Below are 23,294 nucleotides of genomic sequence, written 5' to 3' on the forward strand. Positions count from 1 at the left end.
TAATTATCTGCGATCTTCGCACACTCATGTTAAGCCACAGGTACAATTAATCTGAAATGGATGACACCGACAAGTCAAGATGCAGTGGAAATCCGATGGACTACTGCGAGAATGATCCCACCAACCCACGCAACTGGTCGAAGACGTGGAAGTGGTCAATAGTTGTGCTCATAGCCTGTTTATCTGCTGAAGTGTAAGCCATTCGACCAATTTCCCATTCTCTGAGCTCTACCGTACTGACAGCCCACCGCCACCAACAGACAACTGTGCACAATCATCGCCGCGCCCGTCTCTCCGCACATCCTACAAGCCTTCCATTCGAACAACCTGCTGTATCGCACCCTGCTTGTGACAATCTGGGAGCTGGGGGAGATCTTCGCCCCCCTAGTCTGGGGCCCTCTCTCCGAATTCTACGGGCGACGCTGGATCCTCAACCTAGCCAACCTGCTCTTCATCACCTTCCTCACCGGCACCGCGCTCAGCACCAGCATCCAGATGCTGGTCGCCTTCCGGTTCCTCAGCGGCCTCGCAACAGCCTGCATCCCAATCGGCCCAGGCATCGTGAAAGACCTCTTCGCGAAAACCGAGCGCGGCCGCGCGATGTCAGTCATGTCGCTGACCAGCGTGGTCGGCCCAGTGGTCGGCCCGATCATCGGGTCGTATCTGGGCGAGCAGGCTGGCTGGCGCTGGGTCTTCTGGCTGCCGACGCTTCTCTCGAGCCTGCTGGGCATTCTGATCCTCGTGCTCTACCGTGAGACCTACAAAGTCGTCATCTTCGCGCGTAAGGCCGCAATGCACCGTTCCCGCGCCGCCGGCACCACCCCATCCCTGCTCCGCTCCAAGCACATACGCACCACCATCCCCGGACCCAAACTCCTAAGCACAGCCCTCATCCGACCTCTTACCCTGCTATCACACTCCCCAGTCCTCTGCCTTAGCACCCTCCACCTCAGCACAATCTACGGCCTCACCTACCTGATCATGACGACCATCGCCCCGGTCTTTCAGGATGTGTACGCCTTCTCAGAGGGCGCCTCGGGTCTAGCCTTCCTAGGCCTCTGTCTGGGCTTTACCCTCGGCGCTGTGATCTGCAGCGTCCTGCTAGACCGGTACATTCGATCCCGTAGTCCCCCCGCAGCAGCACCAGAGCACCGTCTCCCCCCGCTATTTCCCGCTAGTCTCACGACAGCAGCCGGGCTTTTTCTGTTTGGCTGGGCCGTGCACTACCGTGTCCACTTTATAGTGCCCATCGTAGGCACGGCAATGGTCGGCCTCGGGCTGGCGGTTACCTCTGTGACGGTGCAGACGTACGTGGTCGATGCGTTTGGGGTGTATGCCGTCAGCGCGATTAGTGCGGTAATGGTTTTCAGGAACACCACGGCAGCGTTTCTGCCGTTGGCGGGGCCGCCGTTGTTCGGTGGGTTGGGGTATCGATGGGGTGGTACGGTTTTGGCTGGTGTCGTTTTGGTTGGGGCGCCGGTGCCGCTTGTGTTGATGCGGTTTGGGGGGAGGTGGAGGGGGAGGAACTGTGGTGGGGAGGTCTGAGTAGATATGGGAGATGGGAGATGGGAGTGGTGGTATATACGGGTTGGAGTTGGTAACGGATAAGCCGATCCCGGGCAGGAGATGCGATGCTTGCTAGGGCGTTGGGCCTCGATCAGCTGTTGAGGAGCTGCTGCTGCTGCTGCTGCTGCTGGAACAGTGCAGTGTTCTTCTCGACAAATGGCACGCGCACAAAGGCATGTCGCTTGGCCTGAGTGTCCACGGGTGAATGTACATGCATACATATATCTGCTCTGTAGGAGCGGATGCAGTGTGGCTGAGAAGGATATATCCAAACTAGCGGGAGTCGAATCACAACACTCGCCTGGAAGAACCACAATGAACCATCAACATCCCCCTTCAACCCAAGCTCACGCACATGAAAACACGAAAGAACATCAAAACCCTCAAGCGCCACCCCCCAAAATTCCCTGCGCCGCAAGCCAAGCATCCATATCGACATCCATCCCCAAATTCACCCAAGGTTCCATCTCCTCCCCAAACAACCAACCCTCCTGAGCATCAGGACTCACCAACCCAGCCCCATCCCCATCCACCAAGCCCCCAAGGCCCACCGCAGAGCCCCTCTCAATCACCGAATCATCCTCCCCCTTCAACCCATCCACCAACCCCTGCAAAATCTCCGCCGCATTCGTCAACGTCACCCGCAGCGCCTCATAAATAACCGCCTCCTCCGGGACACCCCGATGCTTCGCGTCCAGATGCGCCATAAAGGACGCACACATCACATACCCCTTGACATTCGTTTCACCAGCCCGGATCCGGTCCGCCGCCAGGCCGATATACCTCTCCAGCGAGGCGCGGAGGGTGGCGTAGCGGAATGGCTCGACTGCTACATCCTGGTGGTGCAGCGTCGTGGAGAGGATGTCGGTGTGGCGGTCGTCGTCGAGCTGGAGGTCTAGCTCGAAGAAGATGTTGCTTATTGCTATGGCGGGCACGTCGCGGAAGGAGGCGGCGCCGATGAGTCGGAGGCGGTGGGAGTCTGGGTCTGGGGCTTGGGTCTGGGTCGGATTGGACGGTTGTGATGGCGACGGGAGGCAGGATTCCAGCGCCGTGAGGATGCGCAGCGCGGTCTTGAAGTTCACTTGGCGCGAGTAGTAGTATTTCGGGTTGGTTGGTGCTCGCAGCGCGAAGGGCATGTGCAGGGACATGAGGAAGCGCTGGGTCATTAGGCTGTAGAGTTTGTGGTGGAAGGGGGTGATGCGCGTGGTGTTGGTGCTTGGTGCGGGCGTGGGGTGGTTGATAGCAGCGTTCGCGTGGTAGGTTTCAGCCAGCTCGGCGCTGAGGGCTAGTGCCTCGTCGTAGGACATCGCGCTGCGGAAACTGTTTGTGAAGTGCGCGACCTTTATCCGGGCTGTGTGTGAACGTCCGAGCGCGATCTGCAGGGTGCTTTGTGTTGTTTCGGTGGGGGGCCGCGCAGAGGGGAACGGGATCTGTTCGAGCTCGTCGTCGTTGAGGTTCATTGGTAGCGCGCAGTCGTAATCATCCGCATGGATCAGAGGAGTTCCGCCGGCGTCCATGCTGGTTTGGAGGTTGATCTCGAGGATGGTCGCCCATAGTCTTCGGCGGATCTCGGCGTCGAAGGGCGAGATCTGCGCCATGTGCCGCGGGTCGATGTGCACGCCCATGTGCATCGCTGTGCGCAGCAGGGAACCCGCCGCAACCCAGACGAGCTCGCTGCCGACCGCCGTGACCTGTCGTGCGATCAGGAGGAGGCATTGCAGCTGCAGTCCTGCGATGTCCAGCCGCGCTTTTTCGAACGGCGAGCTAAGCCAGGATTGTGCGGTATAGATCCATTGTGAGACTGACAGTCTCGGGATTAGGGATCCGTGGGGTGTGCCATCTGAACAGAAGACACTTCCGATGGCGAGGATCAAGAGCAGGTTCATGACGAATGCTGGGTTCGACGCTGCCGGGTTCACCCAGTACTGCTCGTAGGCGCGTCGGAAGGAGGGTACGTGCATCACTCGATACACGGATTCCATCGTGCGGAGATAGGCTTCGACAAGCTGGTCAGACACTATCCTGGGGGGCACGTAGTCGCGAGGGTCGGAGCAGACGGGCCCCCGAAGGATGATCTGGGCTTTGGCGATGCGGGCCAGTCGCTTACATCGGCCCATGATATTGTGGACATCGGAGTGCTCGTCCGTCTCCCAGCGAAAGAACAACATCATGAATTCACGGAACTGGATCGTTGATTAGAGCATGTCATCACGGCAAGCGACGTGGTAGATCGTACCTGCTTCAGACATATCGACCGATGGCTTTGGCCAAAGAACCTGGTTTTCGCGAATGTGCCATTGATGGATGGGTGATCTGGCCCTGTTTTCGCGGACAAGCCGGGGTCGGTGGACGGTTGCACGCTGAGGATATTGCTGAGCTTCTGCTCTAACTCCTGAATGCGATCATTCAATCCTTGGACAAGCGCGTCTGGTGGAGACATATCATCTTGCTGGTTTGATGGCAGTGTTCGAGTCGAGACAGCCTGACTGGGCGATGTCTCAGGCCGCGAGGCCAGGTCCAAGCAGTAGCCATGCTGCTCCATCGAGCGGTGGGTGGTAGACACATATGAGCAAGATCGTTTGAACCGTGAACAGTGATTACAGGGGGATTGACGATCGCATCTGGCGGCAGTCAACACGATGAACGGATAAAGGGGGTGGTCATTCATCCTGCGCACCGGATCTTCCGACGACGGCATTCCTCACAGGCTAGTGCGGGGCGTCGGCGCTTCCGGAGTGGCAGACTGTGGCGGGATTCCATGCTGGGAGGGATTTACCACAGAAACAAAAATCTAAATCTATAAAGCATGAGAAGAAAGAGGTGAAGAGACTTGTGCGGCAGAGAATGGAGATAAATAGTAAGCATGGAAGTGACAAGGAGAGAGCTTTAGTGAAAGCATTGGCTGACTGACCCTTGCCGGTCTAGTGGTATCGACCCGGTTTAATTACATGGTTCCATGATTTTTCCTACACAGTGTCACGTATTATCGCGTAACACTTATATTACACATCCATTCTAGGCATCGCTTCCTGGAGGATGAGAGAAGATCATTCTATTGTACTGTACATTCTAGTTATTAACACAGCCAGTATACTTAGCCATATCCACTAAGTCTTCGACAGCAGAGCATGCCCCGACACAATCTTCACTGGAATCACCAACAACGCCCCGACCAAACACATCATTCCACAGAAAGTCGACACGGCATCAAAGTCATGGTACCGTTCATACATAGCCCCAGTGGCTGGAGGCCCCGCCAACACAGCCAAAGAGCCCACCGCCATCCCCATCCCCATGTACGTGCCAATATTCTGGGCCGTCTTCGTACAGGAGGCCAGCGGAATTACCGCACCGGAGATAATGGCACCGGAGCAGAAGCCAAATATGGCCGTGAAGACGATGATGCCTGCATTTCCTTCAACTCGCTGCCAGCACAGCGTTAATATGCCCGTAGTGAGTCCGGCTACACACAAGACGTTCAGGGGGCCGATTTTATCTGAGAGTACGGCGGGAATCACCCGGCCGGGGAACGAGGCGGCGTTGAGGATCGCGGCCAAGTAAAAAGCCAGGGTGGCGCCCATGCCCTGGGTCAGGGCCCAGCTGGGGATGTAGAACATGGGCGGAAACAACCCGAGGAAGGTGAAGAACATGCAGGCGATGAGGAGACTGTAGGAGCGGTCTTTGAAGGCGCCTGGTAGGAAGAAGTGGGTTTTTCGGGGCGGTAGGCGGGCTCGAATGGCCAGGCAGGACGGAATGAGCACGACCAGCATTAGAAAGCCCACGATGCGGACCGACCATCCGAAGCCGAGGTCTGTCTGGGTGATCAGCTGGTTCAAGGCGATGGGGAGGATGACGCCTCCGATCGAGGAACCGGCAATGGCTAACCCCATGGCTGCTCCTCGCTTTTTCTTGAAGTACTGCGGCGTGGCGGCCATGGATGGAGACATTGTGAAGCCGTTGGCGAGGCCACCGAGGATGCCTTGTGCCAGCATGAATTGATAGTACTCTTTACAGAGGCTCGTCATGAAGATGCTGAATAGATAGATGATGGCCGCGGGGTAGATCACCTGGCATGTATCAGTATCTGAAATATTCACATAGGGAAGAAGGCTCACCTTGGCTCCCATTCGATCAAATAACGGTCCGCCGATCAACCCTGATCCGAAGATGAAGAACGCCTGGAGTGATCCAATCCAGGCAATTGCAGAGGGACTGACATCTCGCAACTGGTGCCCTTCATAATATGCCTGGTAGACCCTGATACACTCGGTCAGTCGAAGCAGAGAACTCTGATGGGTAGGTGACTTACGACCAGGAGTTGACATAGCCGAGGGTGCAGAACATTACGCCTGCATTGCCTAAAGCGACGCTCCACGCTCTCAGGCCGCCATCAGGGAAGGTGTCCGGATCGGCATCGCCTACTTTTCCGGTGATCGCTGGCTCCAGATATTGTTCTTTGGTGCTTTCAGCCAACTCACTCATACTTGACTCCTGTTGACGTGAACTCATCTTGTATGAAAGGATGTGCGGTTATTCGCAGTATGAGATGGACCTGCCCCGTCCATTTTCTCCCAGTCAGCCTTTTATATCCTGTCAAAGCGAGAGTCATTCCCGTATACACGGCCTTTCATCGCGATGGTTATTGTTGTTGTGTTGGGGAAAGACGGGGATAGACGGGGATAGTCAGGGGCGTGGTGTACGGAGTAAACGGTGTATTCCTCTTTGGGAAATACCCGCCTAGACGGCCCGGAGATGGCGATATCAGATCGATCAGATAGCGGAAGCTCCGAAATTCCGGAAGCGACCGGAACTGCGCGGCTGTTCAAAATGGAGGCACTTTACCCCATCAGCCTTGTTCCTTGGTTTTTTGGTTAAAACGATGGCATTCCCCACCGTTCTGGAGACTCACAGTCCGGGTGTTCTGTCTCTGTGTCGTCATAATGGATTCGCGGGCCCTCTCCTCCGCCGTGATAGCCCGTTGCAGCATGCATTAGGGACCATTAGGGGCTGCCTCGTACTTTTATGCAATCCCGAGTTTTCCCTGCAATAACAGCCCGGTATTTGCACCATGGAGTGGAGATAAGCGAGCAGAGATGCGCGGGGATGTCAAAAGTACCAGATGAGGGGATGAACTCTTTGGGCCACCTGCTGCTTGCTCCCTGGCTATACGCGCGCGGGCTATAGAGACGATCCCTTCGGAGCGTACGGTCGCATTCCGTCAAGAGGCCTCGATGGCGGGCGTAAAGAAGACAATCGATGCTAGAGATCAGTGGCAATTCAGTGATCCTCATCAATTGCTGTCTGTCCGTTCTGTTCCGAGTGTGCAACGCCTCCAGGTGGCCTCACCTGGAACGAGGGTGATTGTATATCTTGCAGCTCCGCACGCGGGATCTGACAGTAGAAACAACATGGGGTGATGCAGCAGTCAGATGGCTCCACGTCGGACACGCCATGCCAGGGGGGGTGTTTAGGGAATAGGGCATCCAGACCTGCCATCAATTTGTGTCGGGGAGCATGAACATTACTTTGCGGGGACTGCGCTGATAGGACCAAACACCGCAACGTGTCACCGAAAGCAACAAACCGGACAGAATCCTGACATTTGGACCGATGCGGCCGAAAGGAAAGAAAAGATGACCTCCTAAAAAGGTATAGTGGACTGGCGACGTCATGGACTTGCGGCCAGATTCGGTCGAGATTCCCTCCATCCATCATGGATGATGCGTTCGCCCCTTGTCAGACCACCCCCAGGGTTCGTTCTTTATAAGGATGAGGGGAGACACAGGTGAGAGGGGAAAAGCACACTCCTACAATCTAAACCTCATCTCTCCTCACTCGCTACACTCACAATGCCTTCTGACGAGCTGAGCATATCTGCTTATGGAGCTGCCCGCTCCACTATCAAGGGCGAACCTCTCGATGCCGAAGAGATCCGCAAGACAGACGCCTATTTCCGTGCCAGCTTGTATCTGTGCCTGGGCATGCTGTACCTCCGGGATAACGTTCTTCTGAAGGAATCACTCAAGAAAGAGCACCTCAAGGCCCGTCTACTCGGCCACTGGGGTTCCGATGCCGGCCAGTCCTTCACTTGGCTTCACATGAACCGCTTGATCAAGAAGTACGAGTTGGATGTGCTGTTCGTCTCTGGACCGGGCCACGGTGCCCCTGGCATCCTCTCCCAGTCCTATCTCGAGGGAGTTTACTCGGAGGTCTATCCCGATAAGTCCGAAGACGCGGTGGGCATGCAGAAGTTCTTCAAGCAATTCTCCTTCCCCGGGGGCATTGGTAGCCATGCCACCCCGGAGACCCCGGGCAGTCTGCACGAGGGTGGAGAGCTGGGCTACTCCATCTCGCACGCCTTCGGCACCGTCTTCGACAACCCCAACCTCATCACGCTGACGATGGTCGGCGACGGTGAGGCCGAGACTGGTCCCCTGGCCACCAGTTGGCACAGCACCAAGTTCCTGAACCCGATCACCGATGGCGCGGTGCTCCCCGTGCTGCACCTGAACGGCTACAAGATTAACAACCCGACGTTGCTGGCACGCATCAGTCACGACGAACTGTCCTCTCTCTTCAAGGGCTACGGCTGGACTCCGTACTTCGTCGAAGGCAGCGACCGCGAGAGCATGCACCAAGCCATGGCGGCGACGCTGGAGCACTGCGTGCTGGAGATCCGTAAGTTCCAGCAACAGGCGCGCGAGTCGGGCAAGCCCTTCCGACCGCGCTGGCCGTTGATCGTGCTGCGCACGCCCAAGGGCTGGTCGGCACCGCGCGAGATCGACGGCAAGCTCCTGGAGGGCTTCTGGCGGGCGCACCAGATCCCCATCACCGACGTGCTGACCAACGAGGCCCACCTCAAGGTGCTGGAGGACTGGATGAAGAGCTACGGGCCGGACCAGGTGTTCGACGAGAACGGCACGCTCATCCCCGAGCTGAAGGCGCTGGCGCCGACCGGCAACGCGCGCATGAGCGCCAACCCCGTGGGCAACGGCGGGCTGCTGCGGCGTCCGCTGGACCTGCCCGACTTCCGCGACTACGCCCTCACGGACATCAACCCCGGTGTCTCGGTGCGCGGCAGCATGGTCAACATGTCCAAGTTCCTGCGCGACGTCGTCGGCCGCAATCTGACTAACTTCCGCGTCTTCGGACCCGATGAGACCGAGTCCAACAAGCTGTCGGAGATCTACAAGGCCGGTAAGAAAGTCTGGCTGGCTGACTACTTCGACGAGGACAACGACGGCGGCAACCTGGCCATGCACGGCCGCGTGATGGAGATGCTCAGCGAGCACACGTGCGAGGGCTGGCTGGAGGGGTACGTGCTGTCGGGTCGCCACGGGTTGCTGAACAGCTACGAGCCGTTCATTCACATCATCGACTCGATGGTCAACCAGCACTGCAAGTGGATCGAGAAGTGCCTGGAGGTGGAGTGGCGGGCGAAGGTGGCATCGCTCAACATCCTGCTGACGGCGACGGTGTGGCGACAGGACCACAATGGTTTCACGCACCAGGACCCGGGGTTCCTGGACGTGGTGGCCAACAAGAGCCCCGAGGTGGTTCGCATCTACCTGCCGCCAGACGGCAACACGCTGCTGTCGGTGACAGACCACTGCCTGCGCAGCGCCAACTACGTGAACGTGATCGTGGCCGACAAGCAGGACCACATCCAGTTCCTCAGCATGGACGAAGCGGTCGCGCACTGCACCAAGGGGCTGGGGATCTGGGACTGGGCCAGCAACGACCAGGGCCACGAGCCGGACGTGGTGATGGCGTGCTGCGGCGACGTGCCCACGCACGAGGCACTGGCGGCCACGGCGCTGCTGCGCGAACACGTCCCGCAGCTGAAGGTGCGCTTCGTCAACGTCGTCGATCTGTTCCGGTTGATCTCCAAGATCCACCACCCCCACGGCATGTCCGACCGCATGTGGAAGTCCATCTTCACCGACAACAAACCCATCATCTTCAACTTCCACTCCTACCCCTGGCTCATCCACCGTCTGACCTACAAGCGGCCCGGCCAGGAGAACATCCGCGTGCGCGGCTACCGCGAGAAGGGCAACATCGACACCCCCTTCGAGCTGGCCGTCCGCAACAACACCGACCGCTACAGCCTGGCCATCGACGCCATCGACCACGCCCAGTCGCTGGGTAACACCGCCGCGGGTGTGCGCGAGAAGCTGCTGAACATGCAGCTGCTGGCCAAGCAGAAGGCGTTCGACGACGGGTTGGACCCGGATTACATTCGCAATTGGACGTGGCAGTGGCCCCGCGAGAAGTCGGAGGGAGTTTGATACGCAGATCAACCGAGATGACATCCGAATTAATCGTCTTTATTATTCCTGTTAACAAGCAAACTGAAGTCTATTACCCGACATAACATAATGAAATCGTGATACCATGCCCCCCTCTTCTCCCATCCATCACCATCTAGCTTCCATAATCATTAAGTATTCGTATCTTTGAGGTGACGACCCGAAACAATGCATCGCCCCCAATCAGACCTTCCCTATTATTTCCCCAAACCTAGATCTCAATCTCCAATACCCCAGAGTACGCACACTGCTGCTTGATATACTCCGTCGTGCGGTTCCGACACACCCACTTGGTGTCCTCGATCGACGCGTCCAGCCGCACCTCGCCTCGCTCTTGGACACTGCTGGTGTTGGTCGTCTGCACCCGCAGGGTGAATCGGTCGATGTGGCTGCCCAGTCCGGCGGGGAAGCTGACTTCGTAGGCGTTGTTGTAGCATTTCACGGTTGTGGAGGTGGGGACCGGTTTGGTGGGGTGCCTGCGGTAAGGGGGTTGGGTTAGTGATGCTGGAGGGGATTGGGGATGTTGATGAGAGAGTGTGCGTACCAGTTCACGTTGCAGATGGTCGGGGCGGAGTCGGTGTTGGGGTCGTAGAGGGTCATGTTGAAGAGCCCGAAGTCTAGGTCTGAGAGAGTGCGCGCGGTGAGGTCGCTGATTTGGAGGGGACGGAGGGTTTGTTGGTCTTGTCTGTGGTGGAGGGTTGTGGGGAAGGCGGTGGTTAGGGTGGTGGTCGTGGCGACGAGGAGGGTCGAGAGGAGGGCGGTGAGTTGCATTTTGAGGTTTGTGCAGTAGTAGTAGTAGCTGTTGTTGTTGTGGAGAGGGTGGGATTTGAAGCCTGAAAATGGAGGAGGATGCACGAAAATCAGTGTGTGGAGGTGGTTGGTTTGGGTTGTTGGTGATGGGGAGTGCAAGTGGGTGCGGACAGCTCTTTATAACTGTTACTCATTACTCCAGACCAGTGAACAGTGAACAACAGCATTGAGTGAGACAATCCCCGCCCAGTCCGAGAGTCAGACAGCCATTGACTGTTGGGTGGCTGGGATGCTCCACACAATCTGATTCTGAAATTCTGAGGCTGCGCCGCCGATCCGATCGTCCGGGTTTGACTGGCTCTGCATGGTTTTGGTTGTTCTTGGCTGCTGCTGCTATTCTTAGCTTAGCTTCCGCCCCCTATTTCTTGGTGCTGTCACAATCCAGTGTATCCAGTGTAGAATAAAGCTGCCTTTATTGTTGCTCCCACTGGCAGTATTTCGCCTCTGCTTTTATACTTCACTTACCTGCAATTGATACAGAGGTCTATCCAAGTACAGCCGGAATGGTAACCTTGATCGCGAAGCTTGAGAAAAGGTTCAAAATTCTAAACATCAGGAGCAATAGCGAGATAGTAGACAACGAGTTACTATTAGTGACATTTGCTACTTGATCTCTTCTTGATGACATGCTGATAATCTACATTTTCTCCCAACAACTAAAAGACCTCTTCCCAGCTCGTGCCGCGCCTCGTTTGCTTTTCTGGCGTCGCCTTGACCCACACACCGACACCTGCTTCTCCATCTTACCCCAGGGCCCTCGCATCTATGTATCCCTGCTCAAGTTACTCTTCTCACCCGCATCCGCCTCAATAAACCGAGGGGCGGAAAGCTTTGCACGGAACATCCCTCCGAACCCTTGTACCAAGCAGCTCTCAGCCACCCTCGTGCGACCAACACCATCCCCCCGCATGCGGCGGAGGAAAACCTCGAGCTTACACATTGAGAGGAGAACGGAGAAGATCAAGGGCCTTGGAAGGAATATTGCGCAGGAATAGAGTGACTAACACCAAGCCGTAGTATACTTGAGTAGTGCTGACGGGCCACCAACACTAATACCGACGATCTCCTCTTTTGTCAGTGTAGGATTGCTGTATTTTGAGCATCACAGTCCTCTCTGAGTGTAGCCATCAAGAAATACACATACATGGACAAGAACTGCTGCCAACTATGCCGGTTGACTGCCGTCAGCTTATCTCATCCCAGCCTCTCAAGCGGCGCTACGTTAATCGCGCAATCCCTTTGGCCCCCATTCTGGGGATGTGTTGGTTCTCTACTCTCCCTTACTGGGTAGTAGAAGTGACCTGTTTGTTTATGTCTCATTGCATCAATGCGGTGACGTATAGCATGATCTGTTGAGAATGGCAGAACGGTCTGGTGGGGAGAGTATCTCTCGAGCAAGTTTGTCCTACACACCCCCAGACTACACTACCAGCCTCCTTCTTTGAGCTGACCTCGATGTTGTTGGTCTTCTAGCGAGCTGATGTGGCTCGACAGTCATCTTGTGGCTATACAGAACCAGTACCCTAGACCTCTACTCGCCTACGGTATCTTTTCTAGATTTGGCGACGACTGCCTGCGCGGGCATCTAAGAGCAAGGTTGTCCGGCCACAACTTTTTACATCAACCTATCAATCTCTTGAGGCACTAAGCTATCATGAAATGTCTTCTACAAGGGCAACTATCACGATAGTACCACTCTACCCATGCAACGAGCAACAAGCATTGGCCTACTCCATCCATTGTGGTTCTAGGTACACCCGAGCATGTTTGAAACCACGGTTTTTACGCGTGTTTAGAAAGGCCGTCCATGTTTACCCCCGGCGATCCACCGATTGTATCGGAGAATTTCATCTTGTCAACAAAGAGTACCCTCAACTCCTGGTCGACATGCTCATCTACGAGATTCAAGGTTCGCCGTTTGATGTGATGGGACGAGAACTTCCGACTCTTGTACCCGCAAGAAGCTTCATTTCCAGTCAAACTACTTTGTTTCTCTGCCGGTTCGTTCATCTTCTTCTCTTCCTCGCGATATAAATATCATCCTACATAATGTTTAATGCACCTGTTGCTCTCCACTTTGCGATTTTTCCTGTTGCTCGCATAACCTGGTTCTAAAATCAAAACTGACCCATTCTACAGAAACCTCACTCCCCAGACAGCAGAAATGTCTGAGCAACGTCTGGCCTCCATGAGCGCGGAAGAATTCTGGGAGCTGGGCCCCATCAAGGGGTGCATCGAGATCGCAAGCAAAGAAACCTGCAACGGGAATGATACGTGCCAACTATGGCGCACGATACTAGCGGTGAGTCTGAACGACTGGGCTTTTCTTATCAGCCCTGTAAGCAGCCCGTTGACTGATTTGCGTAGCACACCTACCCAGCCCGTGATGGGTGAGTATTGGAATTAACGGGGTGACGCCAGCGAACATGGTGGTGTCGAAGACAACGACGGCGACGGTGATACGACTACGAGCGTCAGCGAAGGTTCAGACATCCCAGCTAAGCTTCCTGCGGCACCCATACCATTGTATCCCAGGGGCCCCCGCCAGGGGCTGGCCCCGAGTCCGGAAGCTCGCCAGGCAAGTCGTGCCCCGTCTGGCAGCTCCAAACGGTGCGCCGAGGATGAGAACGAGAGTAATGAGGACGTCAAGATAAAGCGTGAGAGCTATAGTGAGGCCTCGGACACCTCCGAGGAGGTGCCCTTAGCTGCTCTCTGGAGGCCTATGCCACTATCCTCTTTCCCGAATGAGCCGGTGCCTAGCATCGAGGTAGATGATGACCTGGACGGTTTGCCACAATCACCAACCCCGGATCCTCGGGGCAGATCCGAGCCCCCCGCCACAGCGCCCGGTGGTGCCGCGTTGAGAGCAGTGTCGGAAGGCTCCACGGTCTCAACGGTTATCCTTAGCCAACCGATGCTAACTCGAGGCAACATTGCACAGCATCACCCAGTGCCAGCGACCCCTATCGGCCTCGCGCAACCAGCAGTCAATCCGCCCAACGTCCCGGCATCCCCCAGATACTCGCCGAATACCCCTTCCACCTCTTCTAACGGTATCAACAGTGAAGAGGCGAATAAGGAGAACATCCGCTGGCAGGATGACTACAGCCCGATGAAGAGTCCGGAGGGGCCCCAATCGGTATCAACGCCAAGTGCTGCCGTGCTCCCGAGTGTCCCAAGCAACACGCCAGTCGACCCCCGCGAAGACAGCGCCAATGAGGAAGTCAGCCAGTTCACCCTCACCATTAATGACCACATCAACATCTCCGAACAGACCGTCGAGCTGACCACCATGGAACTCGTTTGCCGAGATCTCTCGGTCCACCGGCCCCTGCTCCTCCTCTACTGCCTCGACAGAATGAGCGACGAAGACGCCGAAAAGACCCTGATCAAGTCGCTCCTAGTCGAGGACCATATGCGGCACCAGATCACCGAGCTGATCGATCGCTGCTGCGCGCGAGTCCCCGATCGCCGCATGGAGCAAGACAAGCTTCGGTTCCGTCTTCTGAAGGAGCTGACGGTGGTGGTCGCTAATGGGCCGAGCGTGCGGATATACGACTTCGATCGCAGCGACGACGGGATCTTTCTTCTGGGCCAGTGTGCGTGGGTGGCTCAGGATGGCCGCCGGCTCACTATCAACGACGATCCGGAGGATGTCTACCGCATCGTGAATCGCCTTGCCCGCCTAGGCCATTAGTTCCTTTCGTGCAGTGGTCTGGTCGGTGGAAAATCTACACCGGGAAAGCATAAGAAAGTTGGCCCTCGGACGAGGAGTTAAGGTCAAATATTTTCTATCGGGATTGAATGAAATTTCATATTTTAAATTATGTTTTGGTTCTATTATAGGCCCATTGTAAAAGCCTTCTCGTAGATGAAACAATCGGATGTCAACATCCGTCTCAAGAATGTCACAAAAATCGTACATAAAGTTCCTGACCGGGGCTGGCTATACTCATCTAACAAGCAGAGGCCAAACTACCCCTGGGGCGCACCGGGCTCGGACACAGCGGCGAGCCCCCGGACTCAATCTGCCTGACAGCCATCGTGGCGACGGCACTATCATTCGTCTCGGAGGGGCCACACTCATCCCAGCCCTGCGGCGTGGTGACGAACGCACTGGTAGCACTGGTATTTGACCCGGGATAGGGATCATCCAAACTGGGGCCCTTGGCGATCTGCACTAGGCGGCCCAAGATAGCATACTCGAGCTTCAGCTTGATGCTGTAGGCCACGGGCTTGAACATAACCTGCAGGGCGTAGTAGCCTGCATACTCGATAGCGACGACAACCAGATCGAGGATCAGAATCACAATATTAATCACCAGCAATTGCGCGAGGATCAGGCGACGCGGGCGCTCGGGCCGCAGACGCAGCAGCTTGATGGTCTCCCAAACATAAATACCAGACAGGAGAGCCTCCTGGACGCAGAAGCCAACGAGCTGGATGCGCTCCATGGCGTGGTAGCCGGACTGGAAGCGGGGATTGCCCGTCAGCGCGCCGTACAGCGTCACGGTCGTAGGCAGGTGGAAGAGCACGGCGTCGGTAATTATCAGCCCCAGGATCCAGTGAAGGAGCCTCGGCCGGTCCAGCACCAGGTGCAGTCGCGACCACAGCACCAGCGAGTGGCCCGTCACCATGCAGTACCAGGTCAGGATGATCAGCGTCACCGAGATGTACGGCGACACGTCCAACGCGAACAGGAACAGCGTGTACCCCAGTACGTGCGGGATCAAGCTGAACGAGCTCACCAGCAGACTCCAGAAGTACATCCCCCGGTACCGTTGAAAAGTCATCAGGCATAGGATCACCAGCTCGATCGCGTTGTACCATGTTATCGCTGCGAACGCGCTGATCACGTATTTCTGAACCGTATTGCCCGGCGTTACCTCGCTGAGGCTGCCTTCCGAGGGGCGGTCGCTGAAGGCGGACATTTCATTCAAGTGTATAAGGGCGGAGGGTGCGACGGTTCATGGTCACAGACTGCAGGAAGGGGCTGTAGACGCCCTGGGGGGGGTTCGGTTGGAGGCGAGAGAGAGAACTAGAGAGAAGATGATGGTGAGGGAGAGGTAGCGACGTAAGGTAGGGCTGTTGGTCCTCTATCGGTCGTCTATAGCGGAACGCTCTGGCGACCACTCCATGTTCCCGAACATGAAGTTTTTTTTTTTAACCTCGAACACGATGGCTAGCAGGGATTAAAGAAGGATTAAGAGGGAATGAAAATGAGGGGAAATAGGCTCAATGGTGGTTGCGAAGCGCCAAGGGGCCATTGCTCCCCGAGAAACTCTTTTCGCCTCCTCGGGATATCAGACTGACGTCGACGACCGGGCGAGACTTGCAGCTTCACCCATGGTTCAAGGCACTCGTCCTCCTGCCTGCAACGCGGAATCCACGTCGGATGCGACCGTATCTTTCTCGTCGGATTGGCTTACCTCGGTAGATGCCAGAATTAACGAACACAATAGTTCAACTCCGACCGCAAGGATTGCCTTCAGAGTTGCCAGGCGGTGCACGCTAGCCCTAATGCAACCACCACCTCCTTCGGGTGTTATTCCGACTGAGACACCCAAGACCTCAGGGGCGAGTGCAGGCACCACGATGATGGATTCTTCTCACGGTCTCCAGATCAGGTAAGGATGATCGTTCTCCATGCGGGGAGGCTGCCAGGGCACTGTCGACCGCAGCTTGCCCAGAGTGCTGGATGCCGATCGCACTCTGCATCCACTCGGCTTGAGAGGATGGGCGAGAGAGAGTACTTCAGGTCTCTATCTGAACATAGAATTGAGACTCCGTCAAAAAGTTCCATTTGCATGTCTTTACAACCCCAAGATTGTCGCACGGTCGGAAGAATGCTTGCATTTCGATTAATTCCGCATGTATAACCAACCCGGAGCTCCGAAACTACACCATGGATAGCTTCTCCAGGTATCTTTGGCACCGCCAAGGAACCCTGCAGCAACTGCCAATCGCTGGGAGAGCTCTCCTCATTTAAGGTTCCCGATGCATGACAGCTAGCTTTGATCACCCGTGTGGTGCATCTGCAGACTCGAAATGGTACCGATCCGCCGGGTTCATATCCCCACCACGCTTTCATTGCGGTCGATTCAGGGCGATTCGACGTTGATTGACTCTCGGGCAGAGCGACGCTCGGAACAGATTCATCTCCTCTTTGCACGCACCGGGCTGTTCTCTTTGAGGATGAGTGCTCGTGTCTCTTGAATTGAGAGGTGCAGCTTGAGAGATTGCCACAGAGGGTCAATGGGATGCCTAGACCACGTTGCTTTGAGTCACTTAGTTAGAACACGTGAACGCACGGACAACTGTGGGCACAAACTTTGCTTGATTGAGTTTAGATTTAGATCAGTAGTCACATTTCTAATCAGGCAAACTTAATCCAGCTCCCACCCGGTGGGATTTGTCTCCTCGCCAGGTCTCGGTCTCTCTCCCCTGCGCCAGGTCTTACTCTCAACTCTATCTGGTTGGATGCATAACTATTCGACGCTCGAGCCGCGCCAGATGTAAGTTTTAATTGTTCAATTGTCAGTTTCTCGAGGCCATGTTGTTCCCGATGCCTCTCCAAAAGTGACTGGAATTAGCAACTGCTCTAGTGATGCCTAAGGCACTCAGAGCACAATACACTGATCCTCTGCTCAGCGCCGAAACAAAGAAAGCTGGGGAGGAGAAGATGATTGTATACTCGCCTGACGATGGTTCGACGAGCTCTGATATCGCAAATCTGAATACTTTCGGGGATGTAATTAGAGCACTAAGTCATGCTTAAACCCAGTTTCAGTTTGGTAATAGTGGATAGAGTGGTCCACAAACGATAAGCATAAACCACAGCATAGCAAGGGACCTCTCCACAGGTTTCCGCAGGTCTCGTATTAACAACAACATTATCCACCAAAGCATATATTCAGGCATGACTAGCGTAGCCTGAGCACCGCATTCTGCACTAAATCCCGCGAAAACCAACGGCGATCTTGTAATCTCCGCTCGGAATCCTCCAGTCCTATGCCACAACATCCCAGTAGCTCACATCTCTCCTCGTCAGGTTAGAAGTCACCAATCTCCGCTCTTGAACCTCAAGGTAGACCTTTCTCAAAGCCCCGGAGGACCTTCACCGTCGTGCCGGTTGGCACGGAGGCGTTGAGGAAGGACAGATACAACTGCAAAACGGTAGCGCCCGCCCTCGGTAGGGATTTCTGCACTGTGGCTGACACCGTTGCGACAGTTTTCCAGAGTGCGTCGTTGCCTCCCGGTGGTACAACACCGGTAGGAGCCGGTGGGAGCCGCTCTGGGATGGTGTCCCTTACGTGGGAACCAGACAGAGCGCCGACGACATCGAAGGTGGTGTAGCTCAGCTCGTAACGGAACTCATACAAGGGCGTAATGTTCGTAGAGTCAAAGTGGCGGTAGTCGATCATCAGCCCTTCCGTCAAGTTTCGACTGCCAGGCAGAGGAGTTGGTTGCTTGCACGCCTGTGATGTTGACGATCGGGGCATTGTAGTCCATCCCCCGCTGGGCGATGGTATACGGCAGCCGGCCGGACGGATTCACATCACCCCAGAGAACGTCGACAATCGAGTTCCCCGTCTCTTGCCCAGGGAGATGCGCGGCCAGGATAGCTGTGACGTTCGGGGTAGTCGCCCAGGGCATGATGTTCTGCCCTGCAGAGTGGGTGATGACTACCGTTCGTCGACCGGGACACCGGGCTGCAACCTTCTCGACGACGGCGGTCGAATTCCAATCGGCCTCGTAGGCGCCCCGATCGACAGCCTCGCGCAAGTATGCTTTGAGGAAAACTAGGCAGATGTCTGGGCTAGGGTAGATGGCCTCGAACGAGCCCCGGTTGATCAACCCGTTGTCCATCAGGTAGACTATCCGGGCACCCAGTGTCTTGGCCTTGGCATTGATGGCCTCCAAGGAGGCACGATATACGAAGCCCGCCCTCTACCAGACCCTCCACCCACCCATAGGGTTCCGAGGTTGTAGCCAGTATTGGGGACGGTACTGGTTCCGTAGTCCGCAGTGAAAATTGAAACCCAACGGACACGTCGGCGGCGTCATTGCCAAACACTCCTGTCATGTGTAGCTACAACCGTGTCAACTAGACCTATGCATGTGAGAATGAGCTTCCACTGAATCACTCTCTCAAGACAGAACTCGGTTTCCAGGGCTACGGGATGTCGGACAGGTTCGCCACCCATTCGGGCGTTCGCTCGGTGAACGCCGGGTTGGATATAAACATGCCGGGTCCCATTGTAGCTGATGATCCGACGAGCTCCTACTTCGGGGCAGATCTGACGAGCGCAGTCCAAAACGGCAGTGTTTTGGAGGCTCGTTTGGACGACATTGTCAGGCGTGTGCTCATCCCATACTACCTTCTACATCAGGATGAGCCTGCGTACCCTACCCCCGATCCATCGGATATGTACGTCCTTGCTAAGTCCTACGGCGTTGACCTGGGATTATCTGAGCACCCGCCTGGTCGTGATCTCCGCGCGGATCATTTACAGCTGATCCCCACCATTGGCGCGGTAGGTACAGTGCTGCTGAAGAACATAAACAAGACTCTTCCACTAAACAAGATGAAAGTCAATATCGACACCACTCCGGCTCGCATTACGTCAGCGAAGGGCCCTATGTAGACTTCACGGAGAGTCTGGTCATCGACATGGGAGGAGATTCCTTCTCTATGAACACTATTAATTATTGTATCGCTGCGTTGGATCTTCTGTTCACTGCCGACAAAGTACTTAACACAGGCCTGGACCTGATTCTCTTGGATACTGACGATAGTCCATAACATAGCCATGCCGGTAGGACACGGATCCACGGAGAATCCTGTCCAGTTACGGCCGCTGAGAGCACTTCGGCAAGGGGACCGGTGACAGAACCGAGTAAAAAATATTAGAGTCTCAACCTATGGAAGTTGAGAGAATGGCAGAATATATTCTATTATAAGATTGACTTTTTTGCCTCGAAACTCTGCCCTGATAGCTTTTCTTTATTAGTATATTAATTCTTTGTTCTAGGTTGTAGCAGTTGTAAGTCCTGCGGGGAAGACATTGGCGAGGTCTGCTATATAGAAACCTAAGAACTTATCGGCCAGACACAAGCTCTAAAAGCTGACCCGGTCATTCATAGTAGTAATATCTATATATTCCCTTGTCTGAGTCCCGGTGGCCATGCTTGACTTCTCGGTCAAATTCAGTTGTATCTGGAAAGACAGAGCATAATTCACTTACATATCCAGAATCCAAAAAACTAGGGCAGTGGACCGGTATGAAAATTAGAGTAAAGGGCGAGTAACAATACAGTAAAATACTCTCTCAGACCCTGAATAGGAACACGAACGAGTACAAGATGTATTATACTATAGCAAATATAGGGTTTCCTCCAACCGTGCCTTGCAAATCTAGGTCGAATATTTCCACAGCATACTATGAACAACCTGTCCAAGCTCTTTTGCTAGTCAAGGCCTGACGCTAAATGCCAAGGTGCGTTTGAATGTAGGCCAATAATTCAACTATAAACGGCAAGGGTAGGTCCAAATACATCAATACTGGGTCTGTCAGCAGAGTAGGCAACCTGCGCACAGATATTTTGAGATTGCATGCTGGCCATGAGCTCCGCCAGCTCGCTCTCCGTTTCTTTGTGCTTGTATGCCCCATCGAGATGGTGGCCACCAAGCGGCACAAAATTCTCTTCTCCATTATCATGTTCTTGCCAATGACAATGGCCCGCACAGTCTAGCATTGCTAACCCCGAGTCCTTCGCTACCTAGTTATTGAGTACTCTTTCAACGCCAGCCATATTAATCAGGGCTATATACTCTATATTCAAGCTAATTAGGAGACATTCAAACATGAAAGATAAGGAAAAAGCGCACCAAAAACAGAATCTCAATCTAACATGACCACGGCATCTGGCGGGCCATACGCTCCCAACTTCCGAATCTTCCGCAGCAGGATCCCCGGATGAACCGCCGCGAAGGCAAACACAGCGATGGCCAGCAGCGAAGCATCGAAGACGTACAAAAACGCCTCTTTCTTGCTTAGAGGACTATCAGTGCCAGCAAGAAACTCGATGAGGCGGTAGATGCTGCGGACGGTGATCAAGCCGGTGACGGCGTGCAGCGTCCACAGGGTGCGGCGCCAGGGCATCGTGGGATCGCGGGCTGGACCGGAGGGCGGTCGCGAGCTGAGACGCCGATGCACAGAGCTGGTCTCGATCAAGAACCAGCCCAGCGCGACCAGCTGCACGGCCAAACCCCCGATAACGACGCGTTGGCCAGTGCGCACGCCGTCCAGATCGCCGCTCGCTTGCATCGCCGATCCCATCATCTGGCAGACAAAGCTGCCGATATCGATCAGCACATAGATCTTGGTAATCCAGGTCGAGCGGATGACGGTGGCCGATTCGGCGTTTAGGGCGCGCACGAACCGTCCCAGCGTCATGTACACCGAGGCCGACAGTAACGGGGCTGAGCCCAGGATCAGCATAAGCTGCAGGAGATACGGGGAGCCATCGCGGATGTTGTTGTGGGACCAGGCGCGGCCGTAATAGCCGAATGCTTCACCTGGAAGTTGGGCCCTAAGTCTTAGCATGGCACCCAGCGACGGAAATAAGGCCAGAGGTGAAGCTCACCGATACATCCCAGCAGAAAGGGGGTGAAGAACCACGCTCGAAGCCGGAACATCATCACCAAGTGCACCGCTCCTCCAATGCCGAAAATCACCACAAAGGCCCAGCCTGCTGGGGCTGATGGGTTGTATGCGTAAAGGTCGAACGAGGCCTGCCCTCGTTTATGTAAGGCGGGAGGTCCGGTGTGCATTGTTCGTACTCTCGATTCGGGTGAAAGTGAGGAAAAGTAAGGGGCCTGGCAGAATAGTACCAAGAGTCTTGAATGCAGCTCTTGCGACTCCAAACATATATAACTCTTTCAACTTCAAGAGACAGGATCATCCGTTGTGTCGAAGGCCCATTCCTGACGACTAGAGAGTACGAATACGCCAACATTTCCCGATTGGGATAAATTCTCGGAATGATGCCGCAGATAAGCACCTATTTTAAGCGCTTCCCCACGAGCCAAATCATTCTCCCATGCTTGTTGGCGCGTCCCCTGATTCTTCGGTTATTGTGGGTTTCAGATAAGTTTTCATGAGCGCATCGCATCATCCAGGGGGGCAAGGAAGCGCTTGATCGGACCCTTTGAAGTCTTTGTCTATCTACCGCCGAGGTCAACGACACGATTTGCTGTCGGCTACCAAGCTTGCACCAAGCTCAATAGGTTCATGCTTATCACAAACACGATGACCCTCTAAGAACATCGAAGTAGAATATCGGTGAAGAGCATACCGACTCTAATAGTGTTGGGATGAAACAACTTTGAGGGCCACAGCGGACCTCATTCTACTGGTCACTCATGATATCAGTTTCATTCCCGGATACCCAAAGCACATTGACTAAGAATGTAATTCATGGTATTTCTGTATCCTAGCTTTGCCAAATCGAAGAACTGTGTATACCCACCCCTTCCGGGCGAGACCCGATCTCGGCAACAAAAATAGCACATTCTGACGGCTCTTTGACGATTCTATCATGATAAATACCTCCATTTCAATCTGTCCCATGGCTACATTCTGGACCCGAGAGTATTCTCCGGCAAATTGGTATTGACAACCCCGGAAAGGTGCCGTGAGGTCCACTTTTGCAGGCAACAGGTGGAGCTGATCACACACGAGTACGAGAGAATTGCCGTATGGGGGAAAGGTGCCAGTGCAGGGCCCAAACTCTAACCCTGCTTTTGCCCGAGCCTTGCGCAAACTACATTCATTCACCATATAGCATCTATTTAAGTCAGCAGGACTGGTTGAAGTAGTGCTCAAGCCCTTATATGGCTCACCACTCTCTCTTTCCTGCTGATCAATTACATTCCACCATCAAGTCTCCCACAATGTCAAACCCCGCAGCCTCACGCCAACCCCATCAAAAAAACCTCGATTGAGGAATACTGGCACCTAGGAGGCGCCTGCGGACTCGCCGCGCGAGCCACCATGCGCATGCTGCAGTTCGTCTTCGCGGTAATCGTGGCCGCGCTGTACGGGGTCGACCTGGCCCATGCGACCAAGACCCGGGCTCCTGCCTCATCGGAGTGGATCTTCGCCGAGGTAGTCGCCGCGCTGTCGGCCCTGACTTGTATCGTGCACTGCTTTGTGGTTGTGAAGCGCGTGGCCTGGTCCGCGTGGGATGCGGTGCTGTTCGTGCTCTGGCTGGCGCAGACGGGGGTGTTTGGGACGCTCTACGTCCCACGCGAGGTAGAGCCGGCGGATCGCGCAACGACTACCTCGTTGATCCGCATGCGCATGGCGGTCTGGTTTGATCTCTTGAATATGGGGCTGTGGCTGGTCTCGACGGTTATGGGTGTCGCTTGGTGCGTTCGGGCGCGCAGGGTCACTCGCTCGACGGAGAAATGTGATTGTCGTGAATCTTGCGTGGAGACAGGCAGCGAGCGGGATGTGGAGGAAGGGATCGTGCCGGATAGCAAGGCAGTTCTGACGGATCTGGGCGACGGAGACTTTTCGAGCGTGGATAAAGATCGGC

General features: G+C 55.1%; 12 protein-coding genes across 12 annotated transcripts; 6 read left to right on the forward strand and 6 right to left on the reverse strand.

Annotated features, from left to right (window-relative positions):
• Window positions 1–56: 56 nt before the first annotated feature.
• On the forward strand, window positions 57–1,569 carry BO97DRAFT_461746 (fluconazole resistance protein 1; the record flags this gene model as incomplete). Its single annotated transcript, XM_025699377.1, has 2 exons — window positions 57–193; window positions 261–1,569. 2 exons carry the CDS (start codon window positions 57–59, stop codon window positions 1,543–1,545), a joined length of 1,422 nt encoding a protein of 473 aa, XP_025547405.1. The 3' UTR covers window positions 1,546–1,569.
• A 380-nt stretch (window positions 1,570–1,949) lies between these two features.
• Window positions 1,950–4,387, reverse strand: BO97DRAFT_398569 (fungal specific transcription factor domain-containing protein; the record flags this gene model as incomplete). The annotated part of the gene is made up of 3 exons (XM_025694199.1): window positions 4,343–4,387; window positions 3,803–4,187; window positions 1,950–3,749 (listed from the first exon to the last, which is right to left on the reverse strand). Exons 2-3 carry the CDS (start codon window positions 4,106–4,108, stop codon window positions 1,950–1,952), a joined length of 2,106 nt encoding a protein of 701 aa, XP_025547406.1. The 5' UTR covers window positions 4,109–4,187; window positions 4,343–4,387.
• Window positions 4,388–4,673: 286 nt separating this feature from the next.
• BO97DRAFT_354495 (MCT family MFS transporter) lies at window positions 4,674–6,048 on the reverse strand (the record flags this gene model as incomplete). Its single annotated transcript, XM_025692099.1, has 3 exons — window positions 4,674–5,633; window positions 5,682–5,823; window positions 5,876–6,048. 3 exons carry the CDS (start codon window positions 6,046–6,048, stop codon window positions 4,674–4,676), a joined length of 1,275 nt encoding a protein of 424 aa, XP_025547407.1.
• Window positions 6,049–6,990: 942 nt separating this feature from the next.
• Window positions 6,991–10,060, forward strand: BO97DRAFT_408470 (phosphoketolase family protein). The gene has a single exon (XM_025695874.1). The coding sequence runs from the start codon at window positions 7,416–7,418 to the stop codon at window positions 9,855–9,857; it is 2,442 nt and encodes an 813-aa protein (XP_025547408.1). The 5' UTR covers window positions 6,991–7,415; the 3' UTR covers window positions 9,858–10,060.
• Window positions 9,881–10,823, reverse strand: BO97DRAFT_408471 (uncharacterized protein). The gene is made up of 2 exons (XM_025695875.1): window positions 10,423–10,823; window positions 9,881–10,354 (listed from the first exon to the last, which is right to left on the reverse strand). Exons 1-2 carry the CDS (start codon window positions 10,647–10,649, stop codon window positions 10,090–10,092), a joined length of 492 nt encoding a protein of 163 aa, XP_025547409.1. The 5' UTR covers window positions 10,650–10,823; the 3' UTR covers window positions 9,881–10,089.
• Window positions 10,824–11,769: 946 nt separating this feature from the next.
• On the forward strand, window positions 11,770–12,121 carry BO97DRAFT_223733 (uncharacterized protein). Its single transcript, XM_025690663.1, has one exon. The coding sequence runs from the start codon at window positions 11,856–11,858 to the stop codon at window positions 12,042–12,044; it is 189 nt and encodes a 62-aa protein (XP_025547410.1). The 5' UTR covers window positions 11,770–11,855; the 3' UTR covers window positions 12,045–12,121.
• A 731-nt stretch (window positions 12,122–12,852) lies between these two features.
• BO97DRAFT_461760 (uncharacterized protein) lies at window positions 12,853–14,487 on the forward strand (the record flags this gene model as incomplete). Its single annotated transcript, XM_025699378.1, has 3 exons — window positions 12,853–13,026; window positions 13,056–13,078; window positions 13,110–14,487. The coding sequence occupies 3 exons, from the start codon at window positions 12,853–12,855 to the stop codon at window positions 14,383–14,385; spliced, it is 1,473 nt and encodes a 490-aa protein (XP_025547411.1). The 3' UTR covers window positions 14,386–14,487.
• BO97DRAFT_473166 (uncharacterized protein) lies at window positions 14,420–15,619 on the reverse strand (the record flags this gene model as incomplete). Its single annotated transcript, XM_025700209.1, has 2 exons — window positions 14,420–14,479; window positions 14,726–15,619. 2 exons carry the CDS (start codon window positions 15,617–15,619, stop codon window positions 14,420–14,422), a joined length of 954 nt encoding a protein of 317 aa, XP_025547412.1.
• Window positions 15,620–17,770: 2,151 nt separating this feature from the next.
• On the reverse strand, window positions 17,771–18,774 carry BO97DRAFT_428563 (uncharacterized protein; the record flags this gene model as incomplete). Its single annotated transcript, XM_025697304.1, has 3 exons — window positions 17,771–18,134; window positions 18,223–18,638; window positions 18,700–18,774. 3 exons carry the CDS (start codon window positions 18,772–18,774, stop codon window positions 17,771–17,773), a joined length of 855 nt encoding a protein of 284 aa, XP_025547413.1.
• A 97-nt stretch (window positions 18,775–18,871) lies between these two features.
• On the forward strand, window positions 18,872–19,336 carry BO97DRAFT_428564 (putative beta-glucosidase; the record flags this gene model as incomplete). Its single annotated transcript, XM_025697305.1, has 1 exon — window positions 18,872–19,336. One exon carries the CDS (start codon window positions 18,872–18,874, stop codon window positions 19,334–19,336), a length of 465 nt encoding a protein of 154 aa, XP_025547414.1.
• A 1,257-nt stretch (window positions 19,337–20,593) lies between these two features.
• Window positions 20,594–21,525, reverse strand: BO97DRAFT_354468 (RTA1 domain-containing protein; the record flags this gene model as incomplete). Its single annotated transcript, XM_025692098.1, has 2 exons — window positions 20,594–21,270; window positions 21,339–21,525. 2 exons carry the CDS (start codon window positions 21,523–21,525, stop codon window positions 20,594–20,596), a joined length of 864 nt encoding a protein of 287 aa, XP_025547415.1.
• A 1,156-nt stretch (window positions 21,526–22,681) lies between these two features.
• On the forward strand, window positions 22,682–23,239 carry BO97DRAFT_322070 (MARVEL domain-containing protein; the record flags this gene model as incomplete). The annotated part of the gene is made up of 1 exon (XM_025691287.1): window positions 22,682–23,239. A coding segment is annotated over one exon (558 nt), but the record flags the coding sequence as incomplete, so codon positions are not given.
• Window positions 23,240–23,294: the final 55 nt, after the last annotated feature.

This window comes from Aspergillus homomorphus (assembly GCF_003184865.1).
Source record: "Aspergillus homomorphus CBS 101889 unplaced genomic scaffold BO97scaffold_51, whole genome shotgun sequence".
Classification (NCBI taxonomy): Eukaryota; Fungi; Ascomycota; class Eurotiomycetes; order Eurotiales; family Aspergillaceae; genus Aspergillus; species Aspergillus homomorphus.

Coding starts and splice junctions, on each gene's coding strand:
- BO97DRAFT_408470 (XM_025695874.1), top strand. CDS start 7,416: ATGCCTTCTGACGAGCTGAGCATATCTGCTTATGGAGCTGCCCGCTCC.
- BO97DRAFT_223733 (XM_025690663.1), top strand. CDS start 11,856: ATGCCGGTTGACTGCCGTCAGCTTATCTCATCCCAGCCTCTCAAGCGG.
- BO97DRAFT_408471 (XM_025695875.1), bottom strand. CDS start 10,649: ATGCAACTCACCGCCCTCCTCTCGACCCTCCTCGTCGCCACGACCACC. Junction 10,355..10,422: donor ACCATCTGCAACGTGAACTG/GTACGCACACTC, acceptor CCCTTACCGCAG/GCACCCCACCAAACCGGTCC.